Here is a 25,804-nt window from a genome sequence, read left to right on the forward strand (position 1 = left end):
AGTTATATGATTGGGTTTAAGTAGATACATTTCAACGTTTAACACACATTAACCAAAAACCTGATATAATTTGCATATTCATACTGAGTTTGCAGCGAACAGAACGTAAACCACAAGTTTCCTAGAATTGTCTGCCAGAAGTTCACAAGTTGCTGCAAATTAACTGCAACAATTTGCCACAATCATTTGTATGTGAAAATATGAGCTTGCGGCAAATTTGTGACAAATTGGCCAAAGGTTTGCTACAACTGTTTGCCAGAAGCCTGTTTTTTTCGGTAAGGGTTTGTATAACTATCATAACGCTGTCATTTGCCATCTTTTATTTTTTTAATAATCTTTAAGGACATAAACTGGCACAACAGGTTTAGGCAAAGAATAGTGCCATTGTTTTCAGGAAGGAGTACCTATGTTGATATGAGGGACAGGAGGCAGACTACGGGGAAGGTCAGGGCAGCCACCTGAACTGCCCTACAAAGACAAAGAACAGTTTACACAAACAGTGAATCTGAAAAAATGTATTTAAAGTTTATTCTGCTGTCCAGCCAAATATGTTGTAGGTAGATAAGTGATAATGTGTTGTATCTTATTAGGAAGTAATGTTTTATGCATATCAACCATGACCACCGATATGACCTATGTCCCGTAAAATGTTGTTACTGCACTCAGCCTTTGTATGACCTTAAACAACTACAGTGCCAGTCAAGTTTGGACACACCTACTCATTCCAGGGTTTTGCTTTATTTTTTACATTGTAGAATAATAGTGAAGACATCAAAACTATGAAAAAACATATATGGAATCATGCAGTAATCAAAAAAGTGTTAAGCAAATCAAAATATATTTGAGATTCTTCAGTAGCCACCCTTTGCCTTGACAGCTTTGCACACGCTTGGCATTCTCGTTTTACTGTGGATATAGATAGTTTTGTACCCGTTTCCTCCAGCATCTTCACAAGGTCCTTTGCTGTTGTTCTGGGATTGATTTGCACTTTTCGCACCAAACTACGTTCATCTCTAGGAGACAGAACGCGTCTCCTTCCTGAGCGGTATGACGGCTGCGTGGTCTCATGGTGTTTATACTTGCGTACTATTGTTTGTACAGATGAACGCGGTACCTTCAGTCATTTGGAAATTGCTCCCAAGGATGAAAATGAGATCTTGGCTGATTTCTTTTGATTTCCCCATGATGTCAAGAAAAGAGGCACTGAGTTTGAAGGTAGGCCTTGAAATACATCCACAGGTACACCTTCAATTGACTCAAATTGTGTCAATTAACCTATCAGAAGCTTCTAAAGCCATGACATCATTTTCTGGAATTTTCCAAGCTGTTTAAAGGCACAGTCAACTTAGTGTATGTAAACTTCTGACCCACTGAAATTGTGATACAGTGAATTATAAGTGAAATAATCTGTCTGTTAACAATTGCTGGAAAAATGACTTGTGTCAGGCACAAAGTAGATGTGTTAACCGACTTGCCAAAACTATAGTTTGTTAACAAGAAATGTGCGGAGTGGTTGAAAAACAAGTTTAAATGACTCCAACCTAAGTGTATGTAAACTTCCGACTTCAACTGTAGGTTCTGGTACTCCTCATAGAAGAGGGATTAGCACCACCACATCTCGAGCACTGCACTGAACCCTGTGGTTGGATTTTCTATTGATGAATAAATTGTTCAATGAGTTTTGTTTTCCCTGTGTTGGTGAAATATAACCCTTTCCTAGACCAAGGTCAGTGAGATGCAGTTCCCCCAGCAGAAACATTTGGAGCACCTGGAAAAACACTATATGAATCCCCTCCATTATTATTATATACACAATGTTACTTCTTAGCTTCAAAGACAGCTGCTGTTTCACAAAGCAAATGCATAAACATTAATTGCCAAAGTATATTGTCATATGACTGAATATTGGGCAAATTAGTTCGACACATTTTATTTGCATGCTTAAGTGTAGCGATTTAGGTCAGTGGTTTCAATTTCTCAGGGTTATCAAACCTTAGTAAACAATTTAATATGAATTAATGCCTAAACACATTTACTGACATAACAAATCTACTAGAATTATTGTGTGACTAAATTTCTGTTGTCAAAAAGCATAGTTATTATGAGTACTATCTATGAGTACTAAGTAAACCTGATTGAAAAAAACTAGTAAAGATTGAGCCATTGATTAAAATTAGCTTATTTGCATTACAGTATATACATTACATTACATGAAATTACATTTAAAAAAATCATCTTGGCTGGATAATGTTAGTCTGTTTCACCTCAAGCCTGATAATTAAGCCAATAAACCCAAGTATTATAATTTGTGTTTTAAATCTGTATGTCTGTCAGTAACTTTATGCAACACTATAAATGCATGGCGACGTAGATTCAATCAATGGAAAGACATTTGGTATAATACACAGCACAGTAAAAATCTCACTAATACACAACTTTAGTCACAAGGACACACAAAGTGACCCAAAGCAATCATTGGTGACATTGAATTAATCTTTGTTAACACAATGAAAGTTAGAGAAGTAGGCAGAGCTGTTTTATTTGATTTACCTTATATTGGGAGTCTTGAGACATATTCGTTTGTTTTCTCCCACACTCATTGAACTCTGGGGACAACTGGTTTTTTAACTCTGTGAAACTCTGCTCATGGCCTAGGACTTTGCAGATCTTCTCCATCAGCTCCATCACCTGATGACGGTCTGGGTCAGTGTTTCTGAACACATGGTAACTGTTCCCACAGAGCTCAACTATCTGTTGAAGATGATGGTCTGACTGGATAAACATCTCTATGGTCATGTTTTTCAGGTCCTCTCCATGAGTAAAGAGGACAATAGTTTTCGCTCTGATTTTACTATCAAAGGCATCTTCCAACTGGTTTAATATCTCTCTCTTACCCTTCGTGAATCGGCCAATTTTAATCACCAACAAGCACACAGACTCATCACTGAGGTATTTTTTGCATTCCTTAACATGTGTGTCTGATTGTGTGTCAACATTGTCATAGAAGAAGTCTGGGGTATCAATGACCCTCACCTTTATCCCTTGTATTTGCAACTGTACTTCCTGACACATTTTTGTAACAGGTACAGAACTTCGATATGATTTAAATACAGGATTTCCCCCCCAGATTGTGTTGCCACTTGCACTCTTCCCAACACCTGCCTGTCCCAGTAATACAATGTTCCAGCTGCAGATGTTTTTAGGTTTCTTCTGTCTTGTTTCTTGCTGTTCATCCAGCACCCCGGCATCTATAAAGCAGTGGTACAATTTAGGCTACGTCTTACATAAAATTCATACAGTATATAGACCCATTCACATATTCATATCAAATGTTACTTCTTTACATCAACTTTGGCAGTGTAACTAATGATTACAGATCATTCTGAATGAATTGTCAATAATGAGTGAGAGTTAGAGGGTCAAATATCATACCCCCAAGACATGCTAATCTTTCACCATTACCAACTCATCATTATTCACGATTCATTCAGGATTATCCGTAATCACGGTTGCATTCACATTAATGTAGAGGGGTTTAAAAACATTATATTCCTATTTACAAAAAAAATTGCCTCCACAATGATACATTATTTACCATTCATTTCTATTGGGCACAAAATAATCTGAAACACAATCAAAACAAACAGCAAATGCATCCAACAAGTTTGTAGAGTCACAAGCTTGATGTAATCATTGTGTGCTGGGAATATGGTACCAAATACTGAACTTTATTTACAAGAATATTTAGAGGTGTCAATAATTTTTACCCATACATATTTGAGAATATTTTTTTGATTACTTTAATTAATAACAAATAATATCCATATTTTTTTGCATACAATATAGCTCAGTATTTGAATCATTTATTTTATACAGTCATTATGCCTCATCTTTATCAAGGGTGTCAACAATTTCAGACCCCACTGTATATAGGGCCTCTTAGACAGCAAAATCCGACAACTCCATTGTAGAATAGCTTACCTATTTACCTAGCCAGCTTGTCATTGTGCGTTCCATTTGAGAAATAAATATTTATTTCGAGGCGCATTCAAGTTTCTTTTTTAACTAGGCAAGTCAGTTAAGAAGAAAATTCTTATTTACAATGACGTCCTACACCGGGCCAATTGTGCACCGCCCTATGGGACTCCCAATTACGGCTGATTGTGAGAGTCTGGATTTGAACCAGAGTGTCTGTAGTGACACCTCTAGCACTGAGATGCAGTGCCTTAGACCGCTGCGCCACACGGGAGCCCAAGTTGTCAGTGCAACAGGGAGAGAAACATGAGTTCTAATAAGCAATCAATGCACAACATTTCTTAATGCAATCGTGGGAAAAACACTTTTGAAAGCAGTTAATGGCCTGTATTCAAAAGGGGGGGATCCCAGCTTTCCATCGCTACCTCATTTATTTATCCTATACCAGAGTATATCAGCATAGTTAGGTAAGTAATTCACTGACTGCATAGGGGAGACCGGGGCTAAATATACCATGGTTCAATTGTAACAGGTAGGCCTACATTATATTCACTGTGTTGCAAGTTCTCTGGGATATTCAAGTCATCAATACATTGCTAATCATGTTTAGAGTTTGGGATCTAGCTAATGATTAGCCCAATGGGGTATGTATATGGGCTAATCAGCATACTGTATTTATTTAGCCGTTAAGCTGCATCAGTTGAGCTACAGATGATAATGCTTATTGCTAATAGCACACCTGCCTGAAATTATGGACCATGTATAGCAGGCGTGGGCAACTTGAAAGGGGTCAGGCTGTAGTGGAAGAATGAGAGAAGATAATATCCTCACGACTTGCTGATGCCAGCCTGGTGTGTTGATTCAATTTGGCATTGTGTGAATGGATGGCTATATACAGCACAAAGAGTTAGTTTGCAACTTACTATGCTCAGGGGCACACGTCTTAGCTTGGTCTAGGTTTGAACCTAAAACAAGATTGTCAGAAAACAGAAACACAAATCTATAGTACCAGCTATTCTATACTAATGCACTTTTGATTAAATGTTCATCAACGCCAATAACAATGCCTTGAGTAGCCTAGAACATTCAGTTGATCTCACTTCTGATCCTTAAACTATACAAGGTCATTTTGTACTTACCTGTGCAAGGCAGAACATCTTCCTTCTAAAGGGAAGTAAATAACTATTTGTGAAATAAAATAATCAAAAAACAAAGTATGCTTTATCCTAAATCTTTTTTAGTGCAGACCCATCACACTTTTTTTGTCCATTTCCATTTATAACAAACTGTCATTTTGTAATTACCTCTCGCTTTCCGGTATCTATTCTGGTGTCGTTCGGGATCTTTGAACCTGTCAAGGGAAATAAATATATGTTTAGTAATCAAACCTTTGACACATACAGACTAACCACTATGAATTATTATAATCATCCACTTTGTGACATGCATTTGGCGTAGAGCATAACGACCGGCAGTGAACATTTATTTCCTCAACAAATAAACTTGCTGCAAGGGGGGCTCAAACCCAAGGTTAGACAGTTCACTATCGAGTCAACCGCTTCAGCAGTGTAAGCCACCAAGAAGCAATAATGAGCATAATAGCATAAATGACTGCTATTTGACATTCATAAGGCTCTTCGTTTTTTTCAATGATGTACGATACACTTGGATGTTGTAAGGACCTCATTTATCCTTTTCCCATAAACACAAATGGATCTGTGTTAAACTGATAAACAAAACGTGGGATTTTGTCATATGTGAAAATGTTGTCTAACATTAGTAGCTAGTAACCTAGTCAAGGATGCATCAGTGGAATATTGGCACACAACATTTTGTTACAGACCAACGGAACAAGTAAATCTTGAATTTTAAAATATCCCTTGTGGCCAGGGTTGACCTATTTTAGGAAATGCCATTGGATGGCAGATATAAAGTCTAAGATCCTTCATAGGCTGATGAAGAAGTTGTGCCAAGATATAATCAGTACCATCTGCTGAGGATCGCACAGAGCTAAAGTATGCCATGTTACCTGATGGGACCAGCTACTAATTAGCGTTCTGTCACATGCAAGTAAATTGATGCTTTTCATTGGCTGATATGCATTTTGAGCTGGAGAATGAAGGTTACGTATGTAACCACGGTTATGTGACCTATATGGATCACTCCAATATATTGGTATCACTTCGTGGTAGAGGGATTCATCCAAGGTGAGGATTTACAGATTTTACTCCCGGTTAAACCTGTATCATGGCCGTGACACGTTTTCATTTTTGAGGCGCCTCTAGCACCGTAGAGGATTGGAGTGATCCATATAGCTCACATAACCGTGGTTACATACATAACCTTCGTTATGTTTCACTATATTGGATCACTCCAATATATTGGTATACCCGTACCAGATTAGTCGGTGCTAGAGGGACCTGGCCAGCCAGTGGCGAAGTGCCAGCGCGGGACTGAGACGCAGGGGCCGTCAATGTGGAAAGGGGGGTCCCGGCACAGTCCCTGGAAGGGTAGGTGACGCCCAGGATTGCTGAACCAAATCGCTGAGGGAGGTGCCACAATTACCCGATAGTACCTAGTAAAGGTGGAAGAGGAAGCCCAGCTGGCCACAGCACAGATATCAGCGAGGGGCACTCCTCTCAGTAGAGCCCAGGACGCAGCCACACCTCGTGTTGAATGTGCCACCACAGATCCCGACCAGCCAGGCGATAGGCTGCCATGATCGTGTTCACGATCTAGTGAGAGAGCATCTGCTTTGAGAGCCCAGCCCCCAAGACTCTCTCAACATAGCAGACAAAGAGCTGGTCTGTTGTTCTCGCTGACCTTGTCCGCTTCACATAGGCAGCCAGTGTCCACACAGGGCACAGCATGCCGAAGGGAAGCCCAGACTCCCCCATGACTGCCGGGGGGTCGTAAGCAGACAAGATAAAAGGGATGTTCACATGCCTGTCTGACAGAATCTTCGGGAGGAATGAAGGATTGGGGCGGAGAGACATACTCCTCCCACCGAGGTGTATCCGGTAGCATTCAGAACTTACCGAAAGAGCATAGAGCTCACCCACCCTCTACATGGAGCTCACCCACCCTCTACATGGAGCTCACCCACCCTCTACATGGAGCTCACCCACCCTCTACATGGAGCTCACCCACCCTCTACATGGAGCTCACCCACCCTCTACATGGAGCTCACCCACCCTCTACATGGAGCTCACCCACCCTCTTCATGGAGCTCACCCACCCTCTTCATGGAGCTCACCCACCCTCTACATGGAGCTCACCCACCCTCTTCATGGAGCTCACCCACCCCCTACATGGAGCTCACCCACCCTCTTCATGGAGCTCACCCACCCTCTACATGGAGCTCACCCACCCTCTTCATGGAGCTCACCCACCCTCTACATGGAGCTCACCCACCCTCTACATGGAGCTCACCCACCCTCTTCATGGAGCTCACCCACCCTCTTCATGGAGCTCACCCACCCTCTACATGGAGCTCACCCACCCTCTACATGGAAGTAATCGCTACCAAGAAAGCCACCTTCATAGAGAGGTGTTTCAGGGAGGCAGACTCCAAAGGTTCGAAAGGCGGCTTTGCCAAAGCTGCCAAGACCACATTGAGATCCCAGCTTGCCATTGAGCGGGTCCTAGCTGGACCGCAGGTGATGAACCCCCTTCATAAACCTGGAGACCAAGGGATGGCCTGTCCATCCACCCCACATGGCAGGCATCTATAGCGGCCAAATACCCTCTCAGTGTAGAGGCTGCCAAGCCCTCATCCAAGCGAGACTGCAGGTATTGGAGGACATACTGCACCCTGCATGACTCGGGCACAACCTTAATACCAGTGCACCAAGAGCAGAACAACCGCCAGTGCAACTGGTATGCCGCGGTTGTAGCCGGTGCCCTTGCGCTCTTCATGGTCTTCATTACACCCTTCTGTAGTCCTAACATGGACCATTGGCGCCATTCAGCAGCCAAGCCCACAGACTGAGGTGATGCGGTCTCGGATGCCACAGAGTTTCCCCGGCCTGAGACAGCATGTCGGGTCTCAGGGTCAGTTGCCAGTTTTCCCAGACAACAGGGACAGGAGAAGGCTGAATCAGGGTCGTATGGGACAGTATGGTGCCACCAGGAGCAGACGATGCCTCACCATCCTGGTCGTGTCCAGCACAGCCTGGATCAGGGGAAAAGGGGGAAATGTGTATAGCTCCAGCCCTGGCCAATCGTGAGCCAGAGCATCCAAGCCCAGAGGGCCTGGTAGCTCCGACATGGAGTACCACAGGGGGCAGTGTGCATTGTCCAGGGAGAGAAACAGGTCCAACTGCAACCTCCCGAACTTGTAGGCTCCAGTCTCAAGGTGGCGGGCACTCCCTCGAGAGCATATCTGCTGCCACATTCAGGGTGATTGACGTCCCTGAGCCCAGAGAAGGAGCTCCCATGCACTAAGATGGAGGCGGTGGGACCTCAGTCCACCCTGCTGGTTGATGTAAGCCACCACTGTGGTGTTGTCCGTTCTCACCAGGACATGTCTCCCCTTCAGATGTGGAAGGAAAGACCGCAGGGCCAGCAGTATAGCTCAGAGCTCTAGTGTATTAATGTGTCTGCCGCGCTATGGGGGTAGCCAACAGCTGCTGGCCGATCTACCCTTGGTCACACCCCCCCCAGCCGGTTTGGGAGGCATCTGTGCTGACCAGTACCTGGTGGCACTTCCTCAGCATCTCCATCCCCCCTGAGAGAAAGGAGCGACAGCACCACCTCAAAAATGCCCTGAGGCACTGTGTGGTAACCCACAGCTGGCGGTGACAGTGGCGCTTCGGGTGCAGCCGGTGGGAGTTGAACCGCCATTGAAGAGGCCGGAGATGGAGCAGGCCCAGGAGAATCAGCAACGAGGCCGCCGTCTGCAAGCCCAACATGCATTGGCAGGTCAGGGCGGATACCAACCGCCCCTGCCAAAAGTGGTCGAGACAAGATAAGATCGCCTGAACCCTTCTGGTGGGAAGGAGTACTCTCATGAGGACTGAGTCCAGTTCCATGCCAATGAAGGCCGCCCTCTGGGTGGGTGTCAGATGACTCTTCTTGTCATTTACAGTAATGTCCAGCCCGCCTTTGTGGGTCAGGAGCATGTCTCTGTCTGACAGGACCTGATCGGGGCATAAATCAGCCAATCGTCCAGGTAATTGAGGATCAACAATCCTCGGGATGTGAGAGGTGCCAGGACTGCGTCCATGCACTTTGTGAAAGTGCGGGGTGCCAAGGAGAGGCCGAAGAGAAGAAACAGGAATGTGTAAGCCATCCTATCGAAAATGAATCGGAGGTACTGCCAATGAGCTGGGTGAACAGGAACATGGAAGTACGCATCCCTCAGGTCCAGCGTCACAAACCACTGGTCTGGACACAGCCTGCAACATGCAGGCTGGGGAACCTCAGTACTGTCAAGTACCCATTGAGGTTGCCGGGGCCCGCCTCTCCTCTGGCGCCCCGAGAGCCTGGGTCCCCCTGGCACATACCTATGGCGGTGACAGGTTGACGCTCCACCGCACGCCGTGTCCCTCCCCGCTGTTGTCCCTCAGCACGAGGTGATTGGGCAGGAGAGGGAGCCCACTGTCGTTCGGGTGCAGATGGGTGGTGACGGTCCGTCTGCCTTGGATCCGGGGCCTGAGGAGGCGGCATGAACCGTCTCAGGTTCTCCCGGTACCTACGAACCTTATCGGTCTGATCCAGAATGTCATCAACCCCTGGACCAAACGTCAGCCCTGGGATGATGGTGAGAGTGGAAATGTGCTCTGGAGAGCAGCTGGCAGATGGGATTGGGCCAGCCAGAGATGGCGCTGGGAGGTAACCACCTGCGCCATGGCCCGCCCGTTGGCGTGGGCTGCATCCCTTTGGAGCAGGGAAAGCAGGCAAGACACCTCCTTCGCTTCATGGAGGGTGTTCCTCTGTGCCCTCCTGCAGCCGGGGCAACAGAGTCTGCAGGTAGGCCTGCAGCAGCATAGCCACGTTGGTAAGGCAGCCAAGAGAGCAGAGGGACCAATATGTGGCTTTCAAGTCCGCATTAAAGACTCTGGGGAGTCCCGGCTACAGTCGTGGGTTCCACCCTATAATCTCCCGGTTCGGGAGGACCACGGCAGCTATCATAGTATCCATGGTCGGGTGACTCTATGCCCGCAACATAACTGCATGGTCCAGTCTCTGATGTGAGTCAGAAGCGCACCCTGGCAGAAGCCCAGCTCTCCAGCAAGGCCTCGCAGAATTCAGCAAAGATGGGGACAGATGGAGAGTCATCACCATCCACCAGTTTGATGTCCAGTGCAGCGGCTACCCGAGTGAGTAAGCTCCTAATAGCCTCTCGAGCCACTGGGGCCGATGAACCCCCGCTGCCGGCTTCTGATGGCCTGTCAGCCTGGAAGCCCCGCTCACGGTGGTGAACAGTGCCAGCATCGTCCCCCAGGAACAGCCTCTCACTGGCCAACAGTGAACAGCTGTTGTCACCATCGAAGCTATCAACCTCCTGATGCAAGGCATGCTACCTCCGTTCAAGGTGGTCCCAGCGGTCCGACTCCTACCCCCGTCCAGGAATGGCAGCAGATTGGCTCTGCCTGCGATGGCTCCGGCCACGCTTCCTGGGAGGGGTACTGGACCCAGTAGAGGGACTAACAGCTCGCTGGCGCACAACTCCTGAGGGAGGGAGCTCGTCCCCAGCCTGAGCCCGAGCTTGGCCGACTCACGGCCAGGCGCAGGCGTTCTGAGAACACCACACAAAACAGGCATCCAGTAGGGCGCTCTACCGCCCTCTGCACATGGCTCAAACCCAGGCAGTGCATACACGATGTATGCGGATCCCCAGGGGGGATGCAACCATCACTCCTGTCACAAAGGTAAGTCAAAAGCTCAGCCAAGCCAACAAGGCCACAGAGCAGGGGTCCGACGCCCTGAGGGGGGCGCGACCCGCTTGGTGGAATAGGAACCTGGTGAGGGATAAATGACCTAGTACCTCTGCAAACAACAGGGAAGACCCGTGTGGGAAAACAGGCAGGCAAAAAAACAGCAACAGTAATGGATTTTATTTTTGTTTTGCACCAACTGCAATATTACCTAGCAGGTTTAATATCCAAGCACTAAAAACAGCACCATATGATGGTGTAAGGAACCTCAAAAGTTAATGTCTCAACGTAGTGGGAAGCCCACTATAGAGGCAGCCGACAGCCCACATCAAGAGCCACCTGCACACAGAGTCGTAATGTAACGCTAACGAAAAACAAGTACGACAAACCATGGGTGGAAGATACAGATCAACCGCACACAGTGAGTGGAGCACTCAAGAGGAGGGGCTGGCCACATGGCCAGCAGCAAACAGCCCATCAAATCAAATCAAATAGTAAACATCCACGCAAGATATTACACTTACCAGTGACTTATCAAGTGAACTTCAGAAAGTTTGTACCTCAAACCATACGGACATCCGCTGAGAAAATTGAAGGGAACATGTATCGCTATATATAGGGGCGGACCCCAGCCGTGACACAGGTGTACACAGGAGTAAAATCTGTAAATCCTCACCTCGGATGTATCCATCCGCCGCTGAGTGAAACCAATATATTGGAGTGATCCAACATAGTGAAACATAACAGATTTAACTTTAAATGGTTGCTTATGTTTGCAAGTATGGCCCCTAGAAGTTAACCTAAACATTAAAACATATGACAAGTCTTGAGACATCTATACATTCTACTATACAGCACAAAGAGTTAATTACAACTTACTAGGTTCAAGGACACACGTCTTAGCTTGGCCTAGGGTTTGACATAAAAACAGATTGTCAGAAAACACATGTATGCCTTGAGAAATCTATAGTACCGGTTACATGCACTTTTGATTAAATGTTCATCAGCGCCAATAACAATGCATTGAGTAGCCTAGAACATTCCGTTGATCTCACTTTTGATCTAAACTTTACAAGGTAATTTTGTACTTACCTGTGCAAGGCAGAACATCTTCCTTCTAAAGGGAAGTAAATAACTATTTGTATACTGGCCAGTACTATTTTAAAGAGTTCATATTGTAATTTCAACTGAAAACATTTATGAACAGCCTAATCTGATGTCCTTTGTGGCAAACTATCTCATAAATTGATATAATGTACCCAAGTGAGAGGACACCTAAAGCAATTGAATTATGAACGGTTCACGCCCCCAACTGCCATTCGTGCCTGCTCCCATATGAACAATTCTCTATTTCCTTGTGATTGTAACATGTATACATGTAGACTAGAAAAGCCATCCCTGATTGGCAGATGACTGGCAACCCTGATCAGAAGCACCTGTTGCTCTCCTGTGTTTCCTACAAATGTTGTTTCTGATTAAAAAGATTCAAACCTACATTCTGAAACATCTGTATATGCTATCCTGATGCAGTAAAAAGAAAATCCCAAAACAAAGTATGCTTTATCCGACATGTTTTTTAGTTTCGAACCCATCACACTTGTGCATTTCCATTTAAAATAAATATTGTCATTTTGTACTTACCTCTCGCTTTCCGGTATTTGTTTTGGTGCCGTCCAGGGTTTTTGAACCTGTTAAGGGAAATAAATATGTTTAGTAATCAAACCTTTGACACATACAGACTAACCGTTATACATTATTATAATCATCCAATTTGTCATATGCATTTTTCGTTGAGCATGAGGATCGGCGGTGAACATTTATTTCCTCAACAAATAAGCTTGCTGCGAGCGGGGCTCAAACCCACAGTTAGACAGCAGGAAGCAATAATGACAATGATAGCCTACATGATTGCTATTTGACAAATCCATAAGGCTCTTAGTGTTTTCCCGATGTACGATAAACTTAATTGTTACATGATTAATTTACCCTCTCCTAGGTTTGGCACATATGAAGTCCCTCACTGCAAACCATATTGAACACTGTTGTATGTATAATGTACACAATCTGCCTTTAAAAGTGACTTTAGTATTATGGGCATTAACTTTACCAAGCTTACTAACCTTGTTTGCTGTTAGCTAGCTTGCTGGCTAACTTCGGCTAACACAGTACCATCTGATGCCCATGTAAAAACTATTGTAATGTTCAACACAGCTTGACCTTGATTGCTGAATGAACACAAAAGCGTGTGGGTTTTTGACTGGACTATACATGCTTATTCGATGCTAGTTAACTGCTTTGTCATTTTGGACATCATGCATTTAGCTAGTTTACTAATGTCAGGTAACAGTAGATCCAAGGCCCCTGTCCTTGTGAAAATAACTGTAATGTAGCCAACAACTGAATGAGCTCAAAAAAGTTTGCAAGTGGATTTTTGACCAGACTATACAGGCTTGTTAACATGATTGTTAGTATTTTATGGTTGTTCCATCTCAAATTGATTGTTTTAGCTTTTAGTTTATCCACTTCTTGGTCAGACTCTTGATCAAGGTAGGCATGCGGACGCTTTACCAATAGCATGAAGTTGTTTCAATTTGACTGCAGCCACATCTCTCAAAGCTTGTGTTGTTAGGTGCTCAAAAAGCATATAATATTATGTTCAAAAAGCATTTTCATAACACCAAGTTCAACAAGGTGACCTAACATCAATGTGTAAACAATGTTGTAGGTTGATTTAATGTTTTGTACACTCAATGTATTCCCATCACATTAATCAAAATGATTAATGATAAAAAAGGATTATGCATGACAACATATTAGGCAAGAATTAAGAGGAGGCAAAGTGATCGTGTCAGGCCAAAATGATATCAAATGTTTTACCATTGCAACATTTGATTTACAGTCACATTTACTGTGGTTGTCTGGAGTGCGCTATAGAGAGTCACAGCTTGCGATGCCTCATTGCAATTGTTTATTCCCCATCACTTGCAGATAGGTTATCGATATTATTGGGCTAAATCAGCTAATAGGATAGATGTAGTTTGAAAGAGTGCCAAAGTTGGAGCGAGAGCAGACAATCACTTGACTTGAGCTACATTTTGCATACACATTTTGGGAGACAAAGAAATGGGTTATCAATATGTATTTTCAGACAATGTAGTAAACTATGGCCTAATCATATATTACAGGGCTAGTTTGAGATTTTGTCAATGAGTCAGATTAATTTGTGGGTACCATTTTTACGTCTCTGCATCCAGTAATATATAAAAGTTAGAAATCTATAGAAACTTTGAGAATGTATACATATATTGTATGTATGTATGTGTGTGTATGTATGTATGTATGTACCGTATGTATGTATGTATGTATATATATATATATATATATATATATTTATTATATATATATTTATTATATATATATATTTATTTTACATTATAGGCATACAAAAATAATCTGATTCTTATGTGTCCATATTTCCATGAGTTTCTAGTGGATAGACCATATGGTTCAAGAGAAAATAGCATAATTAATGAAAAAACTACATAATTTTAAAGCATCTGCAATGATTACCTTTTTTCCACAACTGACACCACTTTGGCCCCAAAACATTCTATAAAAATATGTTTAACCGCAACTGTAAAAAAAAGTAACACTTACTTTCTGACATGTTCCTCTTCTTGCTTTGGCAAATGCCACAGATATAAAAACCTGAAATAAGAAAAGAAATGGACCTTATTCACAAAGGGTATTCAACAATGTTATACATCTCAAACCAACATTCAATCATGACTTTTTGGATGGTCTTTCCATCAATGATCTATTTGTTGACAGGTTGAATGTCAGGAAAGGTTTTAGTACTTTTTTTCTATAGACTTCAATGGTGCTCTTCCAGCTTTTCAAATGATCACGGCCATGGCTTTCAGGTCCATAGGGAGGTCTTCAGCATATGGTCTGTGTAAATCTGAAAGGGAAAGTAGTTTCGCGTCTTCCTTATATATACTGTATAGACAAAAGAAAAGCTGTGTGGGCGGTTCTTAGGGAGCTCGGTGGATATAAAATTGGAAAAGATTATTCTTCTCTTCATTTATTTTCAAATTTATCAAGACAAAATGGGTACTCAACATTCTAGTCCTCCTTCTCCTCCTCCACCTCCTCCACCTCTTCCTCCTCCTCGAGCTGTGCCTGCAGGTGAGAATTTAATGATTTTGCTAACTTTACACTTTAGTTTTTCAATCCTGGAAATGTGTTTACTGGTTTTGAGTGATTTGATCATTAACAATGTATTATGTTTTGCAGGCCGTGACATTAGAATTGTCATGATTGGAAAAACTGGAGCAGGTAAAAGTGCTACTGGAAACACCATTCTGGGCGAAAACACTTTTACATCTCTTCCAATAGGTAGCTCAGTGACTGAGAGTTGTGTTAAAGAAAGAATTCATGATAACAGATGGATATATGTGGTGGACACACCAGGACTGTTAGACACAGAGAAGACTCCAGCGTATATTGAAAGAGAGATAGTGAGGTGTCTTCAAGAGTCAGCCCCTGGTCCTCATGCTTTCTTGCTGGTTGTGGAGGCAACAACATGGAGAGAGGAGGATCAGAATACTGTGGACGATCTGGAGAGGCTCTTTGGACCAGAGATCTTCAAGTTCATGATTGTGCTCTTTACTCACGGTGATAAACTTGGGGGTCAAACAATTGAAACCTTTGTACGTGATGGTGATCTGCAAGTTCGAGCAATTCTAGAACGCTGTTCTGGCAGATTCCATGTTTTCGACAATACAAAAAGTCCCGACGATAGAAATCATAGAGATCAAGTTGTTGATCTGGTCACTATGATTGACAAAATGGTGGCAGTAGCTGGAGGAGGATACTTCCATAGAAAAAATAGAATAGAATGGGCTTGTACACTCTGGTAAACTCATTGGTACACTTAGTCGGCGGAGGGGAAGACATGCCCAGGTTTTATACGAGAGGAAGGGGAAGGCTCAACAAATCACACAAGTTGACTCAACACTCACAATGGCTGCCAGTCCAACCATTATGCCATAATTGACTTGAATTTAGTCATTCTACTTCTATGGGTATTTCAGACATGGAAGATTAAGCTTATGTTTACAAAAATAAGATTTGAAGACATCATCCAGGCATTGGATTCCAGCAAAACAAGATACAAAAATGATCTGCTAACAAACATGTTCAGTGATAGAGCTCTTAGGTTGCAGTAATATTCAAAGTATGTTAGGAATAAACATATAGAATTGGAGCGTAAGTACAAAATGTATAAGAAAAACATTGTTTTGCATAATACATGTTGATCTATTGTAAGAAATCCTGTCAATACAATTTTTTAAATTGATAGTGAGCATGGTAAATTCTGATGAAAAACAATAAACCTTGACAATCACTATTATGGTTTGTTGATTAATATTTAGGCTACACATTATCCAAATAGCATACCTTTGACAATAATGTATAAATTGTTAATGTCATGGAGGACTAGCACGACAGCCAAAGCATTCACTGCTAAAACAATGCCCATTATAGACTCTGTTATTTATTTGACTTGACTGGGTGGAGGAAAAATCAGCACACGCGTACTCAAGACAGTCAGCACCCTTGGTAAATAGAGAGGAGATGGACACAGACATACAGGCAGACAGACTAACACACTCTGAAGACATACCTATTGTTTATAATAACTCGTTGCATTTCAGAGGTAAAAAACAGCCATGGGATCTCGTTTCCAGAAGATGACTTCAGTGTCTTAACATAATTATTTTTAGGGGGTAGATCAGCTTTAATATTGCAGATAGATTGTAATTGTCTGCATCATTTCCAATCCCCAATATATCATTTTTGTAAGTATATATATATATATTCATTTATACAGTACCAGTCAAAAGGTTGGACACCTACTCATTCCAGGGTTTTTCTTCATGTTTACTATTTTCTACATTGTGGAATAATAGTGAAGACATCAAAACTATGAAATAACACATATGGAATCATGTAGTAACCAGAAAAGTGTTAAACAAATCAAAATATATTTTAGATTTGAGGTTCTTCGAAGTTGCCATCCCTTGCCTTGACGACAGCTTTGCACACTCTTGGCATTGTATTGTGTGACAAAACTGCACATTTTAAAGTGGTCTTGTCCGCAGCACAAGGTCAAATGTGTAATGATCATGCTGTTTAACTGAGAAACTGAAGTGAAAGGGGATTTTTAAATATTTATTTAAGATATTTAAGATAGGATTACTTGTCTTCAGATGCTGAATTGCACTGACAATGTAAATGTAAATGTATACAGTGCATTCAGAAAGTATTCAGACTCCTTGACTTTTTCCATATTTTGTTACGTTACAGCCTTAAAAATAAAAAAATAAATCTACACACTACCCCATAATGTCAAAGCAAAAACAGGTTTTTAGAAATTTTTGCAAATTTCAACAAAAACACCCTGAAATATCACATTTACATATGTACCTAGACCCTTTACTCAGTACTTTGTTGAAGTACCTTTGGCAGTGATTACAGCCTTGAGTCTTCTTGGGCATGACGCTACAAGCTTGGCACACCTGTATTTGTGGAGTTTCTCCCATTCTTCTCTGCAGATCCTGCAGGTCAGGTTTGATGGGAAGCGTCACTGCACAGCTATATTCAGGTCTCTCCAGTGATGTTTGATCGGGTTCAAGTCCGGACTCTGGCTGGGCAACTCAAGGACATTCAGAGACTTGTCCCGAAGCCACCCCTGCATTGTCTTGGCTGCGCTTAGGGTTGTTGTCCTGTTGGAAGGTGAACCTTCTCCCCAGTCTGAGGTCCTGAGCAGGTTTTCATCAAGGATCTCTCTGTACTTTGCTCTGTTCATCTTTCCCTTGATCCTGACTAGTCTCTCAGTCCCTGCCACTGAAAAACATCCCCACTGTATGATGCTGCCACCACCATGCTTCACCGTAGAGATGGTGCCAAGTTTCCTCCAGACGTTACACTTGGCATTCAGGCCAAAGAGTTCAATCTTGGTTTCATCAGACCAGAGAATCTTGTTTCTCATGGTTTGAAAGTCCTTTAGGTGCCTTTTGGCAAATTCCTAGCGGGTTGTCATGCGCCTTTTACTGAGGAGTGGCTTCCGTCTAGCCACTCTATCATAAAGGCCTGATTGGTGGAGTGCTGCAGAGATGGTTGTCCTTCTGGAAGGTTCTCCCATCGCCACAGAGGAACTCTGGAGCTCTGTCAGAGTGACTATCGGGTTCTTGGTCACCTCACTGACCAAGGCCCTTCTCCCCCAATTGTTCAGTTTGGACGGACGGCCAGCTATAGGAAGAGTCTTGGTGGTTCCAAACTTCTTCTATTTAAGAACGATGGAGGCCACTGTGTTCTTAGGGATCTTCAGTGCTGCAGAAATGTGTTGGTACCCTTCCCCAGATCTGTGTCTCGACACAATCCTGTCTCAGAGTTCTATGGACAATTCCTTCTACCTCACGGCTTGGTTTTTGCTGTGACAACTGTGGGACCTTATATAGACAGGTGTGTGCCTTTCCAAATCATGTCCAATCAATTGAATTGATCACAGGTGGACTCCAATCAAATTGTAGAAACATCTCAAGGATGGTCAATGGAAACAGGATGCACCTGAGCTCAATTTTGAGTCTCATAGCAAATGATCTAAATACTTATGAAATAAGGTATCTGCTTTTTATTTTTTGGAATAGATTTGCAAAAATTCCCCAAAACTGTTTTCGCTTTATCATTATGGGGTATTGTGTGTAGATTGATGAGGATATATTTTTATTTAATCCATTTCAGAATAAGGGAAGGGGTCTGAATCTTTTTAAAATATGTTTTATTTTATTATTTTCACCTAACCCCACCACCCCTCCCCTAATTGGAGTAAAATAGTGGACAACAACACTTTGGCTTCAACTTATTGTTGTTTTCAGTCCCACACTTCAGCTCCACTCAACCCTTCCCATCTAACAATATGCTAAGGGCTGTTCTTGTGCATGACGTAAAAATAGGGCTTTTTTCAGATTATTTTGTGCTACCCCATCTCTTTCCCATCTCTGTGGCCCATAAAAATGCCTTATATGTAAGGTCACTCTGCTGAGTAGTGCACTTCAATCACAGATTCAACCAGAAATTAGATTTTTCCAATGATTCATAAAGAAGGGAACTAATTGGTTAATGGGTAAATAAAATGAAGAAGCAGAATGTCACGCCATAGAGAGGCTTTTATTCTCTATTTTGGTTAGGCCAGGGTGTGACTAGGGTGGGCATTCTAGTTTCTTTATTTCTATGTTTTCTATTTCTTTGTGTTTGGCCGGGTGTGGTTCTCAATCAGAGGCAGCTGTCTATCGTTGTCTCTGATTAAGAACCATACTTAGGTAGCCCTTTTTTCCACCTGTCTTGGTGGGAAGTTGACTTTGTTTAGGGCACATAGCCTTTGATCTTCACAGTTTGTTTTTGTAGTGTTTAATGTTTTGTTCGGCGTCATTTTGATTAAAAAAAGAAAATGTACGCTCACCACGCTGCACCTTGGTCCTCATCTTTTAACGGCCGTGACACAGACACTGTATTCCTTTGGGCATGGTCAATTTAATAATAAAGCAGAGCCACAGGAAGTAGGAGTGCTGGAGGTGCTGCAGCATGCCCTGAGAAATTCAAATCATTTAACCAAAATAAAGCTATAAAAAATGATTTCCCCCCAAATTATATTACTCCTGTCTGAACAGACATAAATAACTATTATTCTACACCAGAGAGCATAATTTAGCTACAGAGGATCAATAGCTTCTAAAACAAATAGCTGTGTTTGAAGTTTTATCACAAGCACTTATTTCTGTCTGTAATAAAGACCTTTTGTGGGGAAAAACTCATTCTGATTGGCTGGGCCTGGCTATGCTCTCCAAGGACCACCATTGGCTGCACCCTTGCCCTGTCATGTGAAATTCATAGACTAGGGGCTAATGAATTTATTTCAATTGACTGATTTCCATATATGAACTGTAACTCAGTGAAATCTTTGAAATGTTTTCATCTTGCGTTTATATATTTGTTCAATATATGTTCAATATATTTATAAAGCACTTTTTACATCAGCAGATGTCAAAGTTTTTATACCGAAACAAAGCCTAAAACCCCAAAAGAGCAAGCAATACAGATATAGAGGCATGGTGGCTAGGAAAAACTCCCTAGGAAGGCAGGAACCTAGGAAAAAACCTAGAGGAACCAGGCTCTGAGGGCTGGCCAGTCCTCTTCTGGCTGTGCCAGTGGAGATTATAAGAGTACATGGACATTAAGGCCAGATCATTCTTCAAGATGATCAAACGTTCATAGATGACCAGCAGGGTCAAATAATAATGTGTGCAATTCACCCTCTGAATGGCACACACACAATCCCTTTGACATCAATAAGGGATCATGGCTTTTTCTATGAAATAGACTGACCAGGTGATTCCAGGTGAAAGTTATGATCCCTTATTGATGTTGTCGTGGAAATTCTTACACAAGGACACTCAAAGTCAATCTTAAATGAATCATTGTTTATTATTAGCGCGTTGGAGAGGTTCCAACCAACTCAATGCACCAAGTACACATGTCGATTAATTAATTAATCATTATCGTTTGCTTCATTCAGGTGACTGACCAATACTGGGTCATATATGTGACAGACCAATACCTCACGAGGCTTCTTCTCTCTAAGCCTAGACCTTGAAATAGAGATATCTTTTGTTCTCAAAACAAGGGTCTTTGCGTACTGCCAAATAGCAGATACTGATAGTGAGGATTCGTTCAATCTGTCACTTGCATGAACACAGAAAACAGTTATTAGAAAAACACAAACATAGAACACAGAAATTGGTAAAGATACAATTTTCCATTACATTCCATCCTCTTATCACTTGTGTTAAAATAATCATTTAATTTTAATGTAAGCATTTAGATTTTGGCTTCTATATCAAGATATTCTATACTCCAATTAAAGTAAGGGAAATCAACACAAGAAAAAAACAGACACTTCATAATTTCAAACCCTTCATTCTGGGTTGTACAATCCAATTAGTATGGTAATACTATCATTATAAAAAAGGTTATACTTCTATTAAATGGGAGTGAATTTTGCCTGTGGAGCTTTCCAGTGGGGGTCTGCAAGGAAAACCGGAGGTGCATTTTATGAAGCGTGAGGGAAATTCCCGTCTGACCAAAAGACGACGAGATCCGCCCAGAACAGACCCTTACTGTGAGCTGACATATCATCCGCAAACAATTGAGGGACGGCAACTGATTTTCACTTAGTCAATTTAAATGAATCTGTATAAAAATGAAAATAAGTGATACAAATATAATTAAGGCCAGTAACACATAAAAAGGTAGAGAGAAGAGAGAAGGCTATTCAATAGTCTTATGATAAGACTAGAGCGAGAACGTAGTGGTACCATGGAATGCCCCACTGACAGCTGTCTGTAGGCATTTATAAGAAGTGTCTATGTGGTCTGCAGCCACTAACAATAAGACATGGTGTTATTATACAGTTGAAGTTGGAAGTTTACATACACCTTTGCCAAATACATTTAAACTCAGTTTTTCAGAATTCCTGACATTTAATCCTAGTAAAAAGTCCCTGTCTTAGGTCAGTTAGGATCACCATTTTATTTTAAGAATGTGAAATGTCAGAATAATAGTAGAGAGAATTATTTATTTCAGCTTATATTTCTTTCTTCACATTCCCAATGGGTCAGAAGTTTACATACACTCAATTAGTATTTGGTAGCATTGCCTTTAAATTGTTTAACTTGGGTCAAACGTTTCGGGTAGCCTTCCACAAGCTTCCCACAATAAGTTGGATGAATTTCGGCCCATTCCTCCTGACAGAGCTGGTGTAACTGAGTCAGGTTTGTAGGCCTCCTTGCTCGCACACGCTTTTTCAGTTCTGCCCACAAAAAACAAAACAAAAAAAAGCCAACACATTTTCTATAAGATTGAGGTCAGGGCTTTGTGATGGCCACTCCAATACCTTGACTTAGTTGTCCTTAAGCCATTTTGCCACAACTTTGGAAGTATGCTTGGGGTCATTGTCCATTTGGAAGACCCATTTACGACCAAGCTTTAACTTCCTGACTGATGTCTTGATATGTTGCTTCAGTATATCCACATAATTTTCCAGCTTCATGAGGCCATCTATTTTGTGAAGTGCACCAGTCCCTCCTGCAGCAGAGCACCCCCACAACATGATGCTGCCACCCCCGTGCTTCACGGTTGGGATGGTGTTCTTCAGCTTGCAGACTCCCCCTTTTTCCTCCAAACATAATGATGGTCATTATGGCCAAAAAGTTCTATTTTTGTTTCATCAGACCAGAAGACATTTCTCCAAAAAGTACAATCTTTGTCCCCCATGTGCAGTTGCAAACCGCAGTCTGACTTTTTTTATGGCAGTTTTGGAGCAGTGGCTTCTTCCTTAACGAGCGTCCTTTCAGGTTATGTCAATATAGGACATTACTGTGGCTATAGATACTTTTGTACCTGTTTCCTCCAGCATCTACACAAGGTCCTTTGCTGTTGTTCTGGGATTGATTTGCACTTTTTGCACCAAAGTACGTTCATCTCTAGGAGACAGAACGCGTCTCCTTCCTCAGTGGTGTGATGGCTGCGTGATCCCATGGTGTTTATACTTGCGTACTATTCTTTGTACAGATGAATGTGGTACCTTCAGGCATTTGGAAATTGCCCCCAAGGATGAACCAGACTTGTGGAGGTCTACAATTTTTCTTCTGAGGTCTTGGCTGATTTATTTAGATTTTCCCATGATGTCAAACAAAGAGGCACTGAGTTTTAAGGTAGGCCTTGAAATACATCCACAGGTACACCTCCAATTGACTCAAATGATATCAATTAGCCTATCAGAAGCTTCTAAAGCCATGACATCATTTTCTGGAATTTTCCAAGTTGTTTAAAGGTAGAGTCAATTTAGTGTATGTAAACGTTTGACCCACTAGAATTGTGATACAGTGAATTATAAGTGAAATGATCTGTCTGTAAACAATTATTGGAAAAATGACTTGTGTCAGGCACAAAGTAGATGTCCTAACCGACTTGCCAAAACTATAGTTTGTTAACAAGAAATTTGTGGAGTGGTTGACGAACAAGTTTTAATGACTCCAACCTAAGTGTATGTAAACTTCCGACTTCAACTGTATATGTATAGGAGATACAAACGGTGCATAGGAAGTAACGACAAGAGAATCATTGAAGATTCACATGGGGTAATAAGGTAGATTACAGTCTCCCTTTTCCATCACAATGTCACTTGTTAAATCCACTTCAATCAGTGGAAATGAAGAGGAGGAGACATGTTAAAGAAGGATTTTTCAGCTTTGAGAATGGGTAAAGACTATTATATTTAAGTGCCTTTGAACGTGGTATGGTAGTAGGTGCCAGGTGCACCGGTTTGTGTCAAGAACTGCAACGCTGCTGGGTTTTTCACGCTCAACAGTTTCCTGTCTGTATTAAAAATTGTCCACCATGCAAAGGACATCCAGCCAACTTGACACAACTGTGGGCAGCGTTGGAGTCAATATGGGCCTGCATCCCTGTGGAACACTTTCAACACCTTGTAGAGTCCACGACGAATTGAGGCTGTTCTAAGGGCAAAATATTAAGCAACTCAATATTAGGAAGGTGTTCTAAATGTTTTGTATACTCAGTTTAAACTATATATCAACGTTTCCATTCTGAATATTTGGCGCTTGACAAGTGACAGGGATATTGGTCATGTGAGCCACATTTGCATGACCTTAAAATCAGCCTAAAACAAATGACTAAAACACTATTCTTGTGTTTCAATGTGTAGCATATGCAAAACTTTATAGCTTGTTGTTTTATTGGTTTTTACTTTCATAAAACAATAATTGTCCACCTCACGGTTTAGCTGTCAGGGATTTGTGCACTAAATGCATCAGGGCATTGCATGGATAGGCCTATACTTGTGCAGTGGTCTAAGACACTGCATCTCAGTGCAAGAGATGTCACTGCAGTCTGTGGTTCAAATCCAGGCTGCATCACATCTGGCTGTGAATGTGAGTGTCACACCCTGGCTATAGAGAGGCTTTTTATTCTCTATTTTGTTTAGGCCAGGGTGTGACTAGGGTGGGCAGTCTATGTTCTTTTTTCTATGTTTTTGTGTTTCTATGTGTTTGGCCTGGTGTGGTTCCCAATCAGAGTCAGCTGTCAATCGTTGTCTCTGATTGGAAGCCATACTTATGTAGCCTGTTCCCACCTGGGTTTGTGGGTAGTTGTTTTTTGTTTCGTATCTGTACCACACAGAACTGTTTCGGTTATTCTTTTGTAATTTTCGTATTTAGTGTTCGGTTGCTATTTAATTAAATATGAACACGCACAACGCACCTTGGTCCTCATCTTCTTTTCTTGAATGCCGTTACAGTACTACCCACCACAAACGGACCAAGCAGCGTGGCGAGGAGCAGCAGCGTTATCTGGACTCATGGACATGGGAGGAGATTTTGGACGGAAAGGGACCATGGGTACAGGCTGGGGAGTATTGCCGTCTGCAGGAGGAATTGGAGGCAGCTAAGGCTGAGCGGAGACACTATGAGGAGTTAGCACGGCAGCGCAACAGGCACGAGAGGCAGCCCCAAAACATTTTTTTGGGGGGGGGGGCATACGGGGAGATTGGCGGAGTCAGGCGAGAGACCTGAGCCAACTCCCCGTGCTTACCGGAAGCAGCGTGGCACTGGTCAGACACCGTGTTATGCGATGAAGCGCACGGCATCGCCAGTGCGCGCTCATAGTCCGGAGTGCTATATTGGCATATAGCATATAGCACTCCGGACTATGAGCGCGCACTGGCGATGCCGTGCAAGTACCATGCGAGATTGGGCATCCAGCCAGGGCGGATTTTGCCTGCGGTCGCGGCCCGGCTGCGACAGAGCCTGGGCGCGAACCCAGAATCTCTGGTGGCACAGCTAGCGCTGCGATGCAGTGCCCTAGACCACTGCGCCACCCGGGTGGCCCCTAAAAATGTGTTTTTAACTGACTTGCTGTCAGGTTTTGGCCAGGACTATTCAGGTTTTGGTCACTAGATGTCCCCATTGCGCTTTTTTGAACCTTTTGTTTTTCCCTTGTTCTAGTTATTGTTTGCACCTGTGCCTCATTTCCTTGTAGGTATTTAAACCCCTAGTGTTCATCAGTTCTTTGCTCTGTGTTTGTATGTTAGCACCCAGCCCCAGCCATGCTGTGAAAATATTTTTCTCTAATTGGATTTTCCTGAGGTACTCTGGTTTTGTTCTTGTTTCTTGTTGTTTTTTTCCCTGCTGTTACTACCACTTTGTGGATTTTCATTGTATTTTGGAGGATATTCATTTTTTCTCTTGGCTTTACTTTTGAAGTTGTGGATTTATATTTTTTGCCTGAAGATCTTTAACCTTGATTAAACCACCGTCTCTAGTACTGCTGTGTCTGCCTCATCTTCTGGGTTCTGCCGACTATTAGTGACTGTTTCTCACACCGGGTCCTGACACTTGCCTAGTTTAAATAAAGGATAAATAAATTAAATGCAAAGTAGTGACTCAGGACGTGTGAGTACTATTTCTGTATTTCATTTTCAATACATTTGATAACATTTATAAAAACATGTTTTCACTTTGCCATTATGGGGTATTCTGTGTAGATCGGTGAGAATATTTTTATTTTAATCCATTTTGAGTTCAGGTTATAACAAACGTGGAATAAGTCAAGGGGTATGAATACTTTCTTAAGGCACAGTACATTGTAATGTTACATTGTGGTGTTACATTTTAATGTTACTGTCACGCCCTGGCCTTAGTATTCTTTGTTTCCTTTATTATTTTAGTTAGGCCAGGGTGTGACATGGGGAAGGTATGTGTTTTTTGGTTTGTCTAGGGGTTTGTATGTTTAATGGGGCAATGAAT

The 25,804-nt window shown here is 42.4% G+C and overlaps 2 protein-coding genes across 5 annotated transcripts; one reads left to right on the forward strand and one right to left on the reverse strand.

Moving 5' to 3' along the window:
- Positions 1-719: 719 nt before the first annotated feature.
- Positions 720-14,812, reverse strand: LOC129838460 (GTPase IMAP family member 8-like). Of its 4 annotated transcripts, XM_055905424.1 has the most exons (10): positions 14,715-14,812; positions 14,514-14,564; positions 12,498-12,544; positions 11,949-11,973; positions 11,736-11,765; positions 5,280-5,326; positions 5,115-5,139; positions 4,899-4,940; positions 4,715-4,770; positions 720-3,248 (listed from the first exon to the last, which is right to left on the reverse strand). In XM_055905424.1, the coding sequence occupies exons 2-9, from the start codon at positions 14,521-14,523 to the stop codon at positions 4,766-4,768; spliced, it is 231 nt and encodes a 76-aa protein (XP_055761399.1). In that variant the 5' UTR covers positions 14,524-14,564; positions 14,715-14,812; the 3' UTR covers positions 720-3,248; positions 4,715-4,765. The 4 variants fall into 4 exon arrangements, with proteins under 4 accessions (XP_055761399.1, XP_055761395.1, XP_055761397.1 ...); XM_055905420.1 differs by lacking the exon at positions 4,715-4,770; XM_055905422.1 differs by lacking the exons at positions 4,715-4,770; positions 4,899-4,940.
- A 147-nt stretch (positions 14,813-14,959) lies between these two features.
- Positions 14,960-16,267, forward strand: LOC129838461 (GTPase IMAP family member 7-like). The gene is made up of 2 exons (XM_055905425.1): positions 14,960-15,044; positions 15,153-16,267. The coding sequence occupies exons 1-2, from the start codon at positions 14,966-14,968 to the stop codon at positions 15,776-15,778; spliced, it is 705 nt and encodes a 234-aa protein (XP_055761400.1). The 5' UTR covers positions 14,960-14,965; the 3' UTR covers positions 15,779-16,267.
- The last annotated feature ends 9,537 nt before the right edge of the window (positions 16,268-25,804 follow it).

The sequence above is a fragment of the Salvelinus fontinalis genome, chromosome 39 (genome assembly GCF_029448725.1).
Source record: "Salvelinus fontinalis isolate EN_2023a chromosome 39, ASM2944872v1, whole genome shotgun sequence".
NCBI lineage: Eukaryota > Metazoa > Chordata > Actinopteri > Salmoniformes > Salmonidae > Salvelinus > Salvelinus fontinalis.

Bases quoted from the DNA above. Each gene is read 5' to 3' on its own strand.
- LOC129838460 (XM_055905420.1), bottom strand. The intron at 11,974-12,497 runs GTAAGTACAAAA...ACTTCCCTTTAG, and splicing joins CAAATACCGGAAAGCGAGAG to AAGGAAGATGTTCTGCCTTG. The intron at 11,766-11,948 runs GTAAGTACAAAA...GTCAAACCCTAG, and splicing joins AGATGTTCTGCCTTGCACAG to GCCAAGCTAAGACGTGTGTC.
- LOC129838461 (XM_055905425.1), top strand. From the start codon at position 14,966: ATGGGTACTCAACATTCTAGTCCTCCTTCTCCTCCTCCACCTCCTCCA. The intron at 15,045-15,152 runs GTGAGAATTTAA...TATGTTTTGCAG, and splicing joins TCCTCGAGCTGTGCCTGCAG to GCCGTGACATTAGAATTGTC.